The sequence below is a fragment of the Zootoca vivipara genome, chromosome 12 (assembly GCF_965207765.1).
Source record: "Zootoca vivipara chromosome 12, rZooViv2.hap1.1, whole genome shotgun sequence".
Classification (NCBI taxonomy): domain Eukaryota; kingdom Metazoa; phylum Chordata; class Lepidosauria; order Squamata; family Lacertidae; genus Zootoca; species Zootoca vivipara.
In genome coordinates, this window is record NC_142595.1 from 12438428 (window position 1) to 12455847 (window position 17420).

The window sequence follows — 17420 nt, forward strand, 5'->3', positions numbered from 1 at the left end:
GCTCGGAGAAGATGGTGTCAGCCAGCCCATCTCGCCTTACAGCCCTGCCGCTCTCACAAGCCATTAGCAGCTTCTTCGCAGGCTGGTGCCTGCTTAAATCTTGGTCGCACCATTCCTCCTGTCAGCTTTGTTTATGGCCCCTGGGTGCGCCACCCACCCACCCACAACAACTCCCCGCAGCAGTGTCCCCCCAACCCAACCCACCCATGTTTTTCTTTCTTTCTTTCTAATATGGCTGAAGGAAGCTGGTGGTTAACTGGTTTAAGGGGAAAGGGGGGGAAAGGAAGCCACAGCCAGTGTTTTAGCCAAAGGTGTCGCAGCAATAGCAGCAGCAGCAGCAACAGCAGCACATAACTCTCCATGGGTCAGTCAAAAAGCCAGGCAGGAATAATCAGCCACGCAACAGAGAAGGTGGAGGTCAACCCGCTTCTTGCGAGAAAGAGCAACGAGGCATTTCCGAGGCGCAAAAGCTCTGCCAGGCACCAGCTTTGGGGGTGGGTGGGGGGTTTCCGCCGCCTACTTACTGTTCAATGGAGTGAGCAATATCCCAAAGAAAAGGCCTTTCCCCCCGCTCCCCTCAGACTTGCCCCGAGAGTGGGAGCTTTCAGGCCGAGCTGCTGCCTGTTGGCAGAACAGCTGCTGTTCCCTTCAAATGGTCATGCTGAAACCTGAGGACCGGAGGGTTCTTCAGGTAGCATCGTCGTCCTCTCTCGGCTTTGGCACTCGCCCTTCTGGGCAGCTGGTCAAGTATCAGATGGTTCCTGCAACCCTGCAGCTCCATCTCGTAGTGCCGGCCGATTGTACAGCCACCCGAGGATTCGCACAAAGGGAACACCGAGGTTACATTTTCTGCGCTCGAGGAGTGGCAGACTTGACCCACAGAATAATATGTACCCTGCAATTTCTCTCTCTCTCTCTCTCTCTTATACCACATGTCAAGATTGCCTTATGTGCTCAGGGGCTACAGTATTCCCCAGAGGTGTGTCCATTCTGGTCTTCTGGATGCAGCATGAAGAGGGATTTCAACAATAGCTCCACAGGACACGCACAAAATTTTATATCCCTCATTACAATTCCACAAATCCCATCCCAGACCCTCCAGTCTCCCTGTTTTTCAGGGACAGCCCCGGATTTACAGAAGCTGTCCTGGTTTTCAATACAGTGGTACCTCGGTTTATGAGCACAATTGGTTCCGGAAGTCTGTTCATAAACTGAAGCGTTCATAAACTGAAGCGAACTTTCCCATTGAAAGTAATGGAAAGTGGATTAATCCGTTCCTGACGAGTCCGTGGAGTACTCAACCTGAAGCGTACTTAACCCGAAGCATGGGTGTAATTGGTTCCGGAAGTCTGTTCATAAACTGAAGCGTTCATAAACTGAAGCGAACTTTCCCATTGAAAGTAATGCAAAGTGAATGAATCCGTTCCAGATGGGTCCGCGGCGTTCATAAACCAAAAATTCATCATAAACTGAAGCGTTCATAAACTGAAGCGAACTTTCCCATTGAAAGTAATGCAAAGTGAATGAATCCGTTCCAGATGGGTCCGCGGCGTTCATAAACCAAAAATTCATCATAAACTGAAGCGTTCATAAACTGAAGCGAACTTTCCCATTGAAAGTAATGCAAAGTGAATGAATCCGTTCCAGATGGGTCCGCGGCGTTCGTAAACCAAAAATTCATAAACTGAGGTTCCACTGTAAATTTGATCCCGGAATGCCCTACTTTTCCTTAGGGCGTCCCTATTTTCATCGGAGAAATGTTGGAGGGTATAGATTTATGCGACCCCCCCGAGCCAAGGAGATAAGTAACTATGCAACCTTTAGAAGACATCTGAAGACAGCCCTGTACTGAGAAGTTTTTTATCCCACATTCCCACAAACCCCACCCCTGCGGGCAAGATTCTAATATATGTTCACTCAGAGGCAAAATAAATCCCTTTGAGCAAAGCTCCCTTTTCCCCTGGAAGCACTTTAACTGCTTATCTCCTTGTTCATGGCATTCCTGAAGAGGCCTATTAATTAGTTTCCTATTTCCTGACAGTGGATTATTTAACGACTTGTTTCCTACCTAGCACTCATTAAATTGGATAGATAGAAAGATGGATGACTGGGCCGGTACCCAAGAAGCACAAGCCACTGTAAAAAAAAGGGGGGGGCAAGGAGAAAACAATAAAGTAAAAGGCCACCAGCTAGGGGAAGTCTCAATGGAAATTTGCCAGGCCACACTGCTGCAGGTACAGATTTAACTAGCGCCCTCCTGCCATATTAGCCCACAGGAAGGAAGGTCCTACCTAGGCCCAGAATCTCCAGCTGGAAAAACCTTGGGCAGATCGACGGCATGCATTTGAAACAGGTATCTCCACTCTTTTCAGATCCAGGACCCCACTTTCATGTTTTACCATATACCTGCATGGTGGTACTGCTCCTGTCGCGACCCACCCTGGACCAGGCCGCAATCCACTAGGCCACTACATCCGATGCACATTTAAAGCACATGAACCCCCCCCCCCAAGAAAATTTCTGGGAACTGTAGTTCCCTCTCACAGAACTACAACCCCCAGCATCCTTAGCAAACTACAGTTCCCAGGATTTTTCGTGGAGGGGTGGAGCAGGGTGGTCATGTGCTTTAAGTGTGAGTTGGTCCAGCTTTAAATATATGTACCACCCATTTTATTTATTGTAATCTTTGTGTTTCACGTGACTGTTCAAACTGGTTCCTTGTCTTGGAGCTGTTTGTCCAACTACTGGTAGTTTATCTGATTTCATGTGTTTCCCCACCCCCACCCCCACCCCTCAGGCCGGTACCCACAAGCAGTGAGGAAAGGGGCTAGCTTTATGATGCAGCCTTATGACACCCATCCAGCCACCCACCGGTGTTTTCTTTCAACCTGTAGAAATCAGCTGAACTCCCCCAGAATGTGGACTTCACTGGCTTTTCAGATCCCAAGGCTAGTTCCTTGACAGAATATAGTTTTCCAGGGCAGAGTAAGTAGTAAAAATACTGCCTGGCTGGCCACTCTGCAGTTAACAAGTACAGTCATACCTCGGTTTAAGTACGCTTTGGTTTGAGTACTTTCAGTTTAAGTACTCCGCGGACCCGTCTGGAACAGATTAATCCACTTTCCATTACTTTCAATGGGAAAGTTCGCTTCAGGTTCAGTACGCTTCAGGTTAAGTACAGACTTCCGGAACCACTGCACCTAGGATCATGTTTCCTTGTGAGTTGCTTCAATCCACCATTTATCACTTACTCTCAATAAATAGAAATTAGAATGAAGCATGTGGCTCACAGAGAAGGGGATCTGCTGCCCCAATCAAATTCAAAGTGTGTGTGTCCTTCCCTCCATTGCTGTGTTTCTTTTTTTCTTTTTAAAGCATCAACAGCAAGCTAACATGGGGAATCCTTTCATAAGTCTCCAATCCCCCTTGCCTTGTTTGGTCTCGTGTCTCAAGGCTCAAATAAGGATTCTGCACATTTTCTACACAACAAAAAGTAACTGCCCCCCATTCAACTTTGTTCTGGTGTTCAGGGGGGAAAAATTACACTTACAATTAAATGTGGATTCTTCCCATGTCTCAGCAATCAATGCTTGTTCTCTGGATCCCCTGCTAACTTTAGGTAATTGTCTTTTTTTAAAAAAAAAAATGCTGTTCTTCAAGAGTACCTCAACCCAAGTGTATTTGTGCCTACCTACAACCTCCCAAGTCCATGTTATATATATTTTGATGTGGCCGACAAATATCATGCTTAAATAACAGTCTTTAAGGCTCTTTGAATAAGTGACAGGCATGCCTAAATCTCACATAGGGTTGTCATATTTCAAAAAGTAAAAACCAGATCACCCCGAAAGTTGTTGAGCTTATTTTAGACAAACCCCGAATTGTGATTTTTTCGATTGACTTTCCTAAGATCCAGGGAAAAGTGCTGCATTTTGGAAATCCCCCCCCCCACATGTCAATTCCACCTTTGAAATCCCAATAATATCTGGGGGAAGTCCGGACGCATGGCAGCTCTGTCAAGTCAAATGCCTGAATGCTGTTGGGATTGTGCTCTTTTTAAAAAACACAGCAGACTAGCAGCAGGTCTGCTTTCCCCATGTTCAGAGGGACTCTTTATTGCTTTGCCAGCCAAGAACCAAATTTAAGCCCTGATCTTGTGGACAACTTACCTTGACCTCTCAGGTGCACTCAAATCCCCAGTGATCACATTCACCGAAATATTTTGGGGACAGACGGACGGACTCCTGGAGAGTCCTAACTAGACGCTACTTCAGATGAGCTGAAGTCAAGCCTGTTTCTCCGTTTCCACAGGCTGTTTCTCAGAGGCAACGAATGCTTCTGTCTGTACTGCGGCTGTATCCAATATCAGTGCCCAGTCGAAGGACATGGGGTCACAGTGCCATCCTCAGGCCCTCCAGAGGTTTACCAAATGCTTTATTGTTTGTGGTCTCCTCCACCGCTTTCTCCCGGGTTTGCCACTTCACTTACTTTCTGCACTGCAGAATAAACTTTGAAGTTCACTCTAAGAGGAAGGCTGAGAATCTCATTTTGGACTCTTCATTGAATTGCAAATCCTAGGTTTCTTGGACATGGAGAGCAGTCTAACTGGTACACAGTACCATATACAGATGTCATATGCTTTTATGCTTGACATTAGCACCAGTATATTTGAAATATGTTTTAATTAAGCTGCAGAGGAATTCCTATGCAAAAACCATCCTGGCTAAGCTAGGGCCATTAAGGAACAATACAGGGTCATTAAGGGTCATTGGCTAGACAAGAGAACTGTCCTTCCCTCTTGCCCTGAGTTGTGAACAGAGACTGGGGGTTTTAAATGCTCCTTTCTCCTTTCCTGTTGACACTTGCCACTGCATCTGAGTGACAAGACCCAGGCTGTGGACCTTCAAAAAGTTGGCATGGGGGCTTCAAATTGCTCCTTAAAATATATAGGTAACTGATTATGTCATTTCATTTCAGGGACGACTTGAGGGAATTCCAGTTCAGAAAGGTTGGCATCTCTCAGGGAGATGTTTCAAATGGCTGGTATGCTCTTGAGTGTTGTATCTATCGGCTAGAGGGTGAAATAATGGAAGGAAAAGCCACCTTCGTGTAGCTGGAAAATCACAGATCAATGAACTAGAATAACAGTTTTGGAACTGAGAGCTTGGGCTCTGCAGAGGCTCTTGTTTTTAATGCCAATGTCCATCTCTGGTGTAAGTGGGGCAAATTAAGAAGATAGACTCTGAGCAGAAGCAGAGTGCAAGGTTTATACTGAGCCCAGAACCTCGTTTTTGTTTATGAGCCATATCTGACTCATGAGATGCCATTTAAAAAGACCAGTCGCAGAGCAGTGCTCTGTAGCTTTAATCACCCTTCCCACATTTGTGAATTAAGCAGAAAGGGTACTCAATCAAAAGATGTGATGTCCAGCTTGAGCCCCAAGCACCTCTTGCTTTATAAATTAATTACTGGAAGGGCCATAGTGCCAGCCCTATGCACCCTTACCCGGACATAGTCAGAGATAACCTACACAATTAACAAGGGCCTTCAATTAGCTAATATATCCCACTGTAGGTTGAGACAAACACAGTACAATTTGCAGGACCAAAGTTCCCTTTGAAAAGAGCTCTTCTCCTGGACAAGCCAATTAGGCTAAGCTAAACAGGACTTACAGTAAGTAGATCTCTAGTTCAAACCCATGATGCTCCCACTGCAAGTGTGCTTTAGACAAACAAGTTAAACTTCACAACCTATCCGGCACAAGTCAAAGAGACGCGCTAAGAGTTGAACAAAAAGAAAGACTTTATTTTTCAGTCTTAAGATATGGCAGTTGGATGCATTTTAGTGTTTTTTCCTCGTAGTATACATTAGTATTAACAGAATTCTGCAGGAATTCAAATCTTAAAATATTGGCCCTGCTTTTATTATTGGCCAGATTTTCTAAAGGTCAGGAACAAGAGTATATTGCACTCTTTCAAACTTAGCAAACATTGGCAGGTATGTGCGCAGCGTAGCGGGGTACACAAAAGGAGAAGGCCTTGCATCCAGCTGTTAGCATCTGCCTGAGCGGAAGACCCAGAATTGTCCCATCAATGGGTTTGGAAGCCAACCCACTTGCCCAGCCTTCAACATTCAGCGTGTGCAGTGAACGTGTAATATGTATCTACATGAATGCCCCGAAGCGGCATTTGAGTTAATCTTTGGGCACATCACGATATACAGACAAGGCTGCCCACCCCGAGGGAGGCAGCTCATAGATATATATACATATACAAACAACTCATGTGCAAAGGAAATCACAGTCCGAGGTGCCCACAAGCCGGAGAGTGTCCTGGGAGATGGCAGGGGTCCAAGGTGAGTGTAGCACAGAGCGAGCTCCCTCCATGGTTGTGCTCTTCATTTGCGATGCCGCCTTTGCTCCTCTTCTTCCTCACTGCGCTGGCTTTGAAGTTTTAGGAGCCTTGATCCTTGCTACTGTGCGAAGGTTAAAAGAGGGTTCAAGTTGCCCATTGCACCAAATGCTACAGCTTGCTTACACTCACTCACTCACTCACTCATATTGAAGCACATATTCATAATCTCTCTCTCTCTCTCTCTCACACACACACACAGCCACTCATCCATCAATAGCACAACCCTCAAACCCTGAGCCCAGATCATTTCACAACAGAACAGATAGAGATGCCCAAACAATGCTCAGATCCCCCAAATCACACAGTCCGACAAAACATTCTTTGTGACCCAACAACTTGCCTGCTCCTAAGATCGACCACCTTTGGTCCGGTAAGAAGAACACCTTACCTGTTTTTGGATTTTAGTGTGCCAACAGCCAGTCCTCTCAGTTGGGGACAAAGGAAGCTACAAATCCCAGTATCATTCCTCTAGCTGTAACCTCATGAGTGAGAAGGGAAGGAGTTTCCAGCAAAGGTTAGGGGCAAGAAGGGATTTGACAGGATAGAATTGGTCCTGTGATTGTTGTTTCACTGCCCGGCATTCCTATTTCATAAAGCTGTGGTGCTCAGATAGGAAAGGAAGGAGGATAAGGAAGGAGTACAAGGAGACAGGGGTAAGCGTGGAGTGCATCAATTATGTCTGACAGGAACGCCTTGCCATTATCAGCTTCCGGGCAGCAAGATGGCACAGGGGGCCTTCGTTCCGCAAGAATAGTGGCTCCATATAGCCACACCCAAGCCACCAGCTCCAAAGACAGCTGACCATTCAGTTCCCTTATAGTACCATTCAGAAATCCTGCTTCTTTGGATGAGGAAAATGGCCGACTGGGTCAACCGTTGTACAAGCCAGGAGAAGAGGTGTCCCATTTGGCAGAAGGCCCAGTTGGGCTTCCCTGTATTTACTCTTGTTGGTTGTAGCAATGTAGCCTTGAAAGCATTCAAGAGTCGGGATCTGGATCTTGCTGAATCTCTTCCCTCTTATTAAGACCTCTTCCTCACCCCTACTGAAATCTGAAATGGCCCTACTGAGAGACACCAGCAGCTGGGTGGTCTTGCATTTGGCCAGGAGGTCAGATAGTTTCTGCCCGAGATGTTGAGAGATCCACATTTTGAGTTTCCCCAGGTTTTTTTTAATGGATCCCCAAATCAGATTAGGGAAGTATTGTTGGAAGGTATTTAAAACTTCAGGGAGAGCAGCCTGTCCTCACACAAGAGCCCACCTGACATGGTACAACCCAGACACAATCTCAGGGAAGACCAGACCTTATTCCCAACCTGTTGCAGGAGTTAGCAGCCTTTTCTGCCTGCTGTTGGAGGGAGGGATCTTTGCGGAGAACTGTAGGGGATTATTAGCCTCAACGAGTTACTATTCTCTTCTTAATAGGGCTGTAATTTTCAACTGGGGTTTAACATATCATTCTCTGCTTATAAAGAGAGAGGCATCTGAGTACGAACACTCTACAGCTGCAGTAACTTCCTTTCTACTAGGGTTGGGGACCCTGTGCCCCCTCAGCTATTGCGGGACTTCAGCTCCCATGGGCACCAGCGAGCATGGCCAATGATTATGAACATCTGAAGGCCTCACAGGTTCCCCACCCTCCTTTAGCCCGCTATTTCCCAACTGTCTGCTAGCTGAGGCCCACTTTCTTCAGTGTTGCTATTAGGTAAATTTAGGCTCCGAACTGAATGGGCGGCCCCCTTTTTATGGCAACGTGGTGAGCCAGCCCTGTTGAGTTTTGGAACCCCACCTTCTCCTTCTGCTGAGTGGAACAGAATTAAAAGTAGAGACTTATTTCTCTCCAACCTCACATGCGGGCGACGACCCCACTCCACCATCTTGGGGACAACCTGGCACCGCTGGTGGTGAGCTTGTGGACAATAAAAAAGATAAAAAAGGGATCTAGCCTCCTAGTCCACCCAGGAGCAGTTTTGTGTTGCTGTGGGAAGCACCTCTCCAGGAACAAAACAAAACAAAACAAACAAAGGGCAGAGAATATCAGGACTACCGTGGCATTCATACATGTGAAAACGTGTGGAAGAAAACACACCCCAACTGTCCTCACACACCCCAAATGCTCGATTTCCACTCCACGGGAAAGGGAGCAGTGCGTCTTCCAGGCACAGAAATAGCTGAGGAGAGGAGCATTGCTGTGCCCCTGTGTTGCGTGGCTTTTTGGTGGATCCAACATGGTACATTCCTCGGTGGGATTAGCAAAGTGAGGCACACTTGTAGACCTGTGAAGTAGCATCCCTTTCCTGGCCCTTTCCCCCAGGAAAGGTTGCGAGAAGTCGTGACATGGTGCCCTCGGCAAGGGTCATCCGTGGGGAGCTGCTCCCACAGTGCGAGGCAGTGCAGTGCAAGTTGCCCCTCCAAAGGAGGGCGCTTCTCCTGCCCATGTCCGTCCAGGAGGCAATGGAAGACTTGGTGGCTTGGGATGTTGGTTATCTGCTGACCAGGAAGAGGAAAGGAGGGTGTTTTTACCTTCCTCCCCACCCTATGGTGAGTATACAGACCCAGAGCAGCAGCACAAAGATCAGGGTTATGAGCTGGGGCTAAGCCCCTCCCGACCTGAAACACAGAAGCAAGGGGGGGTAATTTTAGTGGGAATGCAGAGCAGTAAAGGAATGCAAGATAGAAGTAATGGTGGCGATTCCTCAGCAAGGTTAAAAGAGCCAGATGTGTTCTCTGTCATTCATTTGTACATGATAGAAGCATCTGGAGCGGAGGTTCCCAAACTTATTTGGTCTACCGCCCCTTTTTCAGAAAAAAATTACTCCACGCCCCGTGGAAATTGAAGGGGTGAGGCCAGTGTCGCAGCTTGCCTTCCATTGGCCAAATGGGCAGGCAAGCTGCAATCCACTTCCCCAGCATCATTCCTCTAGCTGTAACCTCATGGGTGAGAAGAGGAGTTTCCAGCAAAAGTTAGGGGCGGCGAGAAGGCATTTGACAGGATAGAATTGGTCCCGTGATTGTTGTTTCACTGCTCTCCACTTCCCCAGCCTGGGTGAAGTTGAAAAGGGTTGACCACAGCCCAGGAAAACCCCTCACCTCCAGCATGACTGCTGGATGTAGGGGAGGCGTTGTCGCCGTCCTGCAACAGCACCCGACCTGGCGGTAAGCATCATTATGCAACAGATGAAACATGTACAAATGGTTTTTCAACATTGTCCTCTTTCTTTATGTTTCCACCGCCTCCTTATTTTTATTCAACGTCCCCCAATTGCACCCGAGGCTGCACTGATTTGGAGAGATGCCTGTTTGTGGTGTGCTTTCTCTCTCTGCTTGCTGAACACTGGAGTCTAGGTCCCACTGTTTCATACGTTTGGGATGGGAAAGAGAGATGATGCATTGGACAAGACCGCTGGCTTTGGTCTTCTTAAGCACAACTCCACAACTTGTTATAGTGCAGACCTGCAGACACTGACACAGAGAATACTCTTGTGTAAGTTGGGTGCCTGCGAAAATGTCGTTAATACATAACGGAAAGCCAGCGGGGCCATTTTTCAACTGAATGTACATTCTAACCCATGTACGATTCACATTTGCAATACAGAAACGGAACTCCCAAAGTCTTTTTGAATGTCTGGCAATGCTCTGAAATGCCTTTGTGATAAACAGGGGGGGGGGGTACTCACCCAGCCTGTACAAAGGGGGCCAATTTCTGACATTGGGTCACCAATGAGGGCTTCACCTAACTGCCATTTTCATGATTCAATGCTTCCCAACCCACAATGCTGGCGCCAAGATTTTTGGGGACTTAAATCAATGCCCTCTCATTGGGCCCTTTAACTGGGATGTGCAAATTCTGGCAATTCTCACACATTTTAGATCAGTGATCCCCAAACTTGGGTCTCCAGCTGTTTTAGGACTACAATTCCCACCATCCCTGACCACTGGTCTTGCTAGCTAGAGATGATGGGAGTTGTAGTCCAAAAACAGCTGGAGAAAGTGAAAATAGTGGAAGTGTCAAGGCAGAGGGTCCCTCTGCTGGTTTGGTGATACCAGCAAATATTTGATTTTGCCATGATAGGGGGCAGGGGTTGGAAAAGGTGGCAAAGGTTTTTTTATATTATTGCTGTTGCCATGAGCACCATTTGCTATTTTACAAACTCAGGTTGTTTTTTTCCAATGCAAGAGTTGTGGAAATAGGAAGAATTCAAGTTATCTTGTACCATGTAGTTTGCTGCCACAACAGAAATTATTCGCTCCTCGCATTATGGGCCCAAGGCTACACATGCAGCAGAGAATGACATCCGTTTCAGAATTCTAAAACTGTTAATAATTTACAACTGCAGATAACACATTTCTAACAGAACAAGTCCATTGAACTTTGAGGGACTCAGGGATGAAAATTTGGTTCACTCTGCATTTTAATGCAAATCTCCCTAATTCACATCTCCAGAAACTATGCAAACAGAAGCAGAGCTACCAAATTTGTGATGCAGTTCTCCAACTAAAAAGATTTGTATAAAAATGGGTATATTAGGGGGGCAAGTATGCATGTGTTTTAAAAATTGCAAGCATTTTTTCCTAATTTAGCATTACATTAGATGAAATAACTCGCAAAAATGTGTCTATTAGGAGAAATGCATGCAAAAGTTCTGACAATTTTTGAGGGAAGCTTTTTTATATACAGTGGAACCTCGGTTTATGAACACCTCGGTTTACGAATTTTCGGTTGACGAACGTCGCTGACCCATCTGGAACGGATTAATTCACTTTCCATTACTTTCAATGGGAAAGTTCGCTTCAGTTTATGAACGCTTCAGTTTAAGTACTCTGCAGACCGTCTGGAACAGATGAATCCACTTTCCATTACTTTCAGTGGGAAAGTTCGCTTCAGTTTATGAACGCTTCAGTTTATGAACAGACTTCCGGAACCAATTGTGTTCATAAACCGAGGTACCACTGTATATAAAAAATCACTAACTGAAACAAAAATGGGTTGGACTGATTTTTTTAAAACTGGAAAAATGATGAACAGAAATTGAAATTGATTAATCTATACCAGGCATAGGCAACCTTGGCTCTCCAGATGTTTTGGAACTACAACTCCCATGATCCCTAGCTAACAGGGCCAGTGGTCAGGGATCATGGGAGTTGTAGTTCCAAAACATCTGGAGAGCCAAGGTTGCCTATGCCTGATCTATACCTTAGTTCTGAATTAACATAGGATTTTGTTAAGCATCTACTCTTAAGCCATTCCAGTCTAATAGGTGCAATTATCTATTTTCTAACTCTATAGAAGGGGTTATTGCTGCTAGTATGCATCAAACGGGGGGGGGGAATTATCAAGGGAATGTTTAATGTCTAAATTTTGCACAAAAAAACCCACCACTACGCTATTATTTTAATTTTCTGTTTTGTAATATTCTGTTGTGTTTGTTGTTGGATTTAGAAACACAGGATGCAAAAAAGTGGATTCAAGGCCGCCGCCACCACCCCTTTGATTCACGGAAATTACATGGGTGACACTTCGCCTAACATTTATCTCCATGGCAGACAAAGATTCACCTGCTAATTTTCTGTGCAGTGGACTCCTGTCAACTTGAGATTTAGTTTTAAATCCATAATCATATTCTGCTTTTAAAGTACCCCTATAAAACTAAATCTGGTATACCATCTTTTTAAAATGTAGCCTAACCTTTCTTTCACATATTTTATTGATTCTGTATCTGTCAGCAACTTGCATAAAGCTCATTCCTTTGGGAATTAGACAGCATTCTCCTCTTGTGCCCTGAATTTTGACATTTTCAAAATGTTAAATTTAGGAGAGATATTGTGCAGCAATTGTAGTACAAAAGCATGGAGACACACTTTGGGAGTGGTTGGGGAAATAATATATTGAAAACTCCTTGCTACTGTAACCAAAGTGACAAATACAATCTGATTTGCAATCCCTACACGTGTGGATTATTATATTTTAAAAGCCCTAGATGGCCCAAATCCTGCATATCTCACAGAACAGTCTCCTTCCACATATTCCCCTTTGCCTGCTCTGATCAGGAGAAATCATGGATAAGGCGCTCACTTTTCTTTCCTGGCATCAGTGGTGCAGTAATCTCTGGGCTTAACGGTCATATGGATGTGTGTGTGTGTGTGCTCTTTATCAGGGGTTCGCAAACTTTTTCAGTAGGGAGTCGGTTCACTGTCCCTCAGACCTCGTGGGGGGCTGGACTATATTTTTTGGGGGGAAATGAACGAGGGATGATGAGCAGCACGCGAAAGGGCTCCAGAGAGGGGCTGCTTTAAATGGCAGGCGCTCGAGAGGGGCGCTCAGCCAACCACGGCTTCTGTGTCTTGTGAGCGGCAGGGGCATGATGAGCGGTGCGCAAAAGGGCTCCGGAGAGGGGCTGGCACCAACAAAGCTCAGCCCCCTTCCTCCTCTAGGCAGGGCGGGGAGAAGCCAGGAGGAGGGAGGGAGGTGCCAGTGCCGTGTGAGGGAGAGGGAGAGAGAGGGAAAGAACGTGTGCACTGGAGATTCACACAGCGATTCCCAGACCGTCCATGGGGCTGATTTAGAAGGCCATTGGGCCTGATTCAGCCCGCGAACCTTAGTTTGCCAACCCATGCTTTGGATGGTAATGTGCTTCACTTCACTGTATTTTGGGGGACTTTTGCAGAGTTAGGCCTTGGACCACTACCCTAAAGTTCTGTTCCAAATGCATCACTGCTTGGCAGGGCTCCTGTGATGGCCCGAATGAAAGGGAGACGTTTGTTCAACAGGTGCAGTTTCAGCTCTTGAATTTCTATTGAATTTCTGCCTGTCCATGAAGCCCTGCAAATAATAAAGGCGGCCACCCTACTCGGGGTGGAGGGCAGCATCTATTCAATATCCATATAATAATAAAACTTATTTACAATGTGATATGGCTACAAATTATCACACAGGTTCCTCCAGTAAAAGATGTGCATGCTCAAAGTTTCTTGAAAGTCCTCCCTAATAATCCAACATGCGCCTTTGGGTATGTGCTATATTCGTGTATACTAGCTTTGGCGCCATGATGCAAAATGGGTGGGATAGAAATGTAAGAAAATATATGTATTATACGGTAGGTTGTGGAAGAGGGAACAAGCTTGTTTTCTCCTGCTCTTGAGGATAGGACTTGAACCAATGGCTTCAAGTTACAAGAAAGAAGATTCCGACCAAACATCAGGAAGAACTTTGACGACAAGAGCTGTTTCACAGTGGTACGGTCTCCCTTGGGAGATTATGGACTCTCCTTCTTTGGAGGTTTTTAAGTAGAGGTTGGACGACCACCTGAGATTTTTGCATTGCAGGGGATTGGACTAGAATCCAACCCCAGAATTGCATTGCTGGGGACATAGAATCATATAATTCTTCCAACTCTATAATTCTATGATTCTATGAAAGGAATGCACTTTGCATGTGGCCATAGGTGCGATCCTCTTTTTACTACTTGACATGTTCCATGACTGGGTGCTAGCAGTTAAAACAAGAGCCGCATTGCCGCAACGTATAACATGGTGTTTGGGGTGGTTTTTTGTTTACCTCTCTCTACTATGCTGAATGAAAAAGCACTTAATCACACCATTACCTTGTTCAACCCAATATTTGTGTGAATCTGTTCTAGCTCAGTCTCCACCCGCAGAGGAGAATCTCCACCCCTACTTCCCAAACTCCTGGCTCTTTTAAACTTCCAAAGAACAATGAAGCCATGAAATGAGAGGAATGCCAAGGGAGATTGCCAGGTCACATTCACAAAATACGCAATGGACAGATAGCAGCAGATAAACATGGATGTGTCTCTCATAGCGCACAGCAGGGGCAGATCTTGTCTTCTCCCCATTAGGGTGGTTACCAGGTTCCAAGGGACATTCGTGGTTTTCGGAAAGGAAAATCACTGAGTGGCCAGATGTGAGAGCTTGTTCCTATGGGCATGTTAATGGGAGAAGTAATCATACCGATTTAAAAGAAGTCCCTCTTTGGCCATCACCTGCTTTTTGCAATATGTTCAAAGGGCCAAATTTGCAACCTACCGTGGTTGGGAATGTTAATGAGCACTTAGCCATCAGTCCTTGTAATACCCGAATACTGCAATTTAGGGTCCAGTTCTGCAAACTGCTCCATACCCCTTTGTGTGTATATGGAAAATTAGTATGTCAGGGTTAACTGTTCAAGCCAAGCGTTTCCCCTAACAACTTGTTTTTGTTTTGTTTTTACGTGCAGGGAAATTTCCTTTTTTTTGTATGGAGGGCATTGAACCACATTAGTCCCCTCTTGCAATTCAATATGTTCAAGTTACGTTACTTTCTGTGTGCAAGAACTAGGCCTTTGTTGTTGCTTATGTCTAGGTCTATGGTAAGTTATAGCATACTACAACTTTACAAATGAATCTGCTGAAAGACTTCCTGGCTGAACCAGGTGGTGTATTTTGTTGCGATGAAGTTTTTCTAACTCTGTGGGTCCTGATGAGACCATATTTATATAAGGTTTACATTCTATACACGGCAGGCAGAGAAGTCCGAGCCATACACAGAATCTTTAGGCTAACTCACAGCCAATGTCCATACAGTTGCACACAAGTAAACCCAGCACCTGTGAGTTAAGATGTTCCTTTTTCAAAAAATGGCAGCAAAGAATTACTTGAGTGGGTCCTCTCTACTCTGGCTGTACTCAACACTTAGGCTGCATTCACACTATAACTGTAAAACACACTAGAAGCACACACACCCCTTTAAGAATTCTGGGTACTATAATTTACCCCTCACAGAGTTACAATTTCTAGCAACCCTTAACAGACCAGTACCCAGATTTCCTTCAGGGGAAGAATATGCTTGAAAGGTATAGCACGTGCAAATTTGGTTGTATGGTTTTATCATTCCCCCAACCGCATCCCTATAAAATCAGGCACCTGAGAACAGGAGTTTTAAGGGTTGCCTTAATGGAGTTTCTTAATTGGCCATTTTCCCATTCAAAATGGCTCTCCCCTGGCTGTTTTTGCCACACAGAAGGAAAGGATAACCATATATATTTCCCCTACAAGTGGAAACATACCAAAGGCACAGGAAGCAATGTTGAGCAGGAAAGCACCTGAGTAGTTTCCTTCCCACAATGCTGCAGCCTCCAGGGCTACTCTGGGTGAGAAAGAACCACTGAAATACTACTAATGGAGCATTACATGTTATGGGGGCCTCAGTTCAAACCAAATTCTCCATGTATTGAGGGAAGGGGACACACAAAAGCCCCTGGTCTCCAAATCCCCTAGGTAATTATATACTCGGGGCATGTGTGTATGCACAAACACAGGTATCTATATGGGTAGTAAAAAGTGTGTGTGAAGTTCATTACTACAGCATTGGGCCTCGGGGCCCCTGGGTTTAAATCTATGCTACCCACAGAGTACTTTAGTCAAGTTGCACTCTATTGGCCTCAGTTTCTCCAGGAATAATGGTTTATCTTGTAGGTTTCTTGGGCGGGTTTAATACATTTCAGGGCTGCAAATGCTCATTATAATATGCGAGGGCCTGTATGTGTGCTAAAATATGGTGCACATCCTTTCATTTAACAGAATGGGGGGAGCACAGAAAATACAGTGATTGGTTTACATGTAATGGTGAGGTGGAGAGGTCAACACAGGGTTTCCTGAAAGTAGAGCCATTTTTTCCATGTCAGAACAAACACAGTTCATGACAAATACCTGCTTTCACCATGAGGGCCCACTCAAAAGGATAAATCCTCACAGTGAAACCAATGGGGGTAAATTCCTCTCACGGGGACTTTACCACATCAGATAAGAAAAGGTAACATGTCAAAACGTGGGCCTCAGAGACCAAGGGCCAAGGTTAACATCAAGCACCTCATCATTATCATCCAATATTTGAGAGCAGGGCCTGTTGCTGTGTTAGATAGCTGAATCCTTAACAATCCTGCTTATTGCCCAAAGGCCCTCCTCCCGCAAGCCAACTAAGGAATGGAGAGCAAAGCGTTGCTGATGCCGGCTCTGGTGGATGCGTGGAGAGAAGCGATGGCATGGCGCAGATGAGATCTTCTTGGTCGAGAGGGGCCTCCACAAGAGAGCTGGTTCAGCCACCCACATGATCATTGCAAGCAGGGAGTGCGGGATGAAGGCGATGCGGAGGATGGGATGGAGGGGATGAGCGATGGAGGGGGTGGTGGCGAGGTGTGGTGCTTAGATGCCCTGCTGAGCCGGGTCATACCTTCCTCTGCGAATGTTCCTTTGCAAGCCGAGGAGAGAGAAGGAAAGAGAGAGAGGGGGACGGGGGTTAGCAGGTAACTTCAGCTGGGTACACCTTGGCCTAACTGCCTCAAGTCTTCGTGCCGCATGCCATGGTCGGTAATGCAAAACCCAGCCATGCATGCAACATCTTCCTTACCATCCAGGACAGCTTTTGTGCAGAGATCTACCACCACTATTCTTCTTAGCTGACATAGCTCCTGCCAGAACTTTAAAAGGGCCTTGGGAAGGCCAAGAAAGGAGGAAGAGATTCGCTGGGATCTCCCCTGCGGCACTAGGGCCTCAAGTACAAAGTCTATGTTTGAGCTGAAATTCTAATATTGGGTATGAGCTTCTTAAAGCATGTTTCTAGCCCTCAGTAGCAAATTAAATGAGCATCTTTAAAACAGGTAGCAATTAGAAAACAGAAGAAATGTGGGCAAAGCTGCCACTATATTAAGGAGAGGGGATTTCCCACACAGCAAAGGTTTTATGGTTTCCTTTAGCCTCGTGCTATAGAGCCCTCTGCTGAGGCACACCTTTTGATTTTTCTTACCACCTTCACCCCATAGTTCTAGTAAGGAAAGAATCGGAATTTGACTACCAACCCTTTCCTCAAAGCACATTTGGATCATCTCATGGCATATTCTCCTTAAAAAAAAAAAAAAGCTCCGAAAAACAACAATTCAAAATGCTTGAGAAGTATATAGCTGAGGGATGTGATGGGGAGAGACTTGAAGATGCTCGTAATTCCAGAGAAGAAATTGC

At 45.7% G+C, this 17420-nt stretch overlaps 2 protein-coding genes across 5 annotated transcripts in view; both read right to left on the bottom strand.

Moving 5' to 3' along the window:
* SCN4A (sodium voltage-gated channel alpha subunit 4) overlaps positions 1–659 on the bottom strand; it is a 100300-nt gene extending 99641 nt beyond the window's left edge. The window contains exon 1 of the mRNA XM_060282321.2: positions 525–659. The gene's annotated coding sequence lies outside the window, so the exon portion shown is untranslated. The remainder of the gene's footprint in view (positions 1–524) is intronic.
* A 5125-nt stretch (positions 660–5784) lies between these two features.
* Positions 5785–17420, bottom strand: part of ADAM11 (ADAM metallopeptidase domain 11) — a 65212-nt gene continuing 53576 nt past the window's right edge. Inside the window, exons 26-27 of one of the 4 annotated variants that reach the window (XM_035134762.3) lie at positions 16636–16653; positions 5785–9021 (exon numbers count right to left, since the gene is read on the bottom strand). In XM_035134762.3, the coding sequence (XP_034990653.3) occupies positions 9006–9021; positions 16636–16653 (34 nt within the window). In that variant the 3' untranslated portion in view covers positions 5785–9005. Of the gene's footprint in view, positions 9022–14662; positions 16654–17420 lie in introns of those variants that run through there. The other 3 variants (XM_035134765.3, XM_035134764.3, XM_035134761.3) reach the window with 3 other exon arrangements.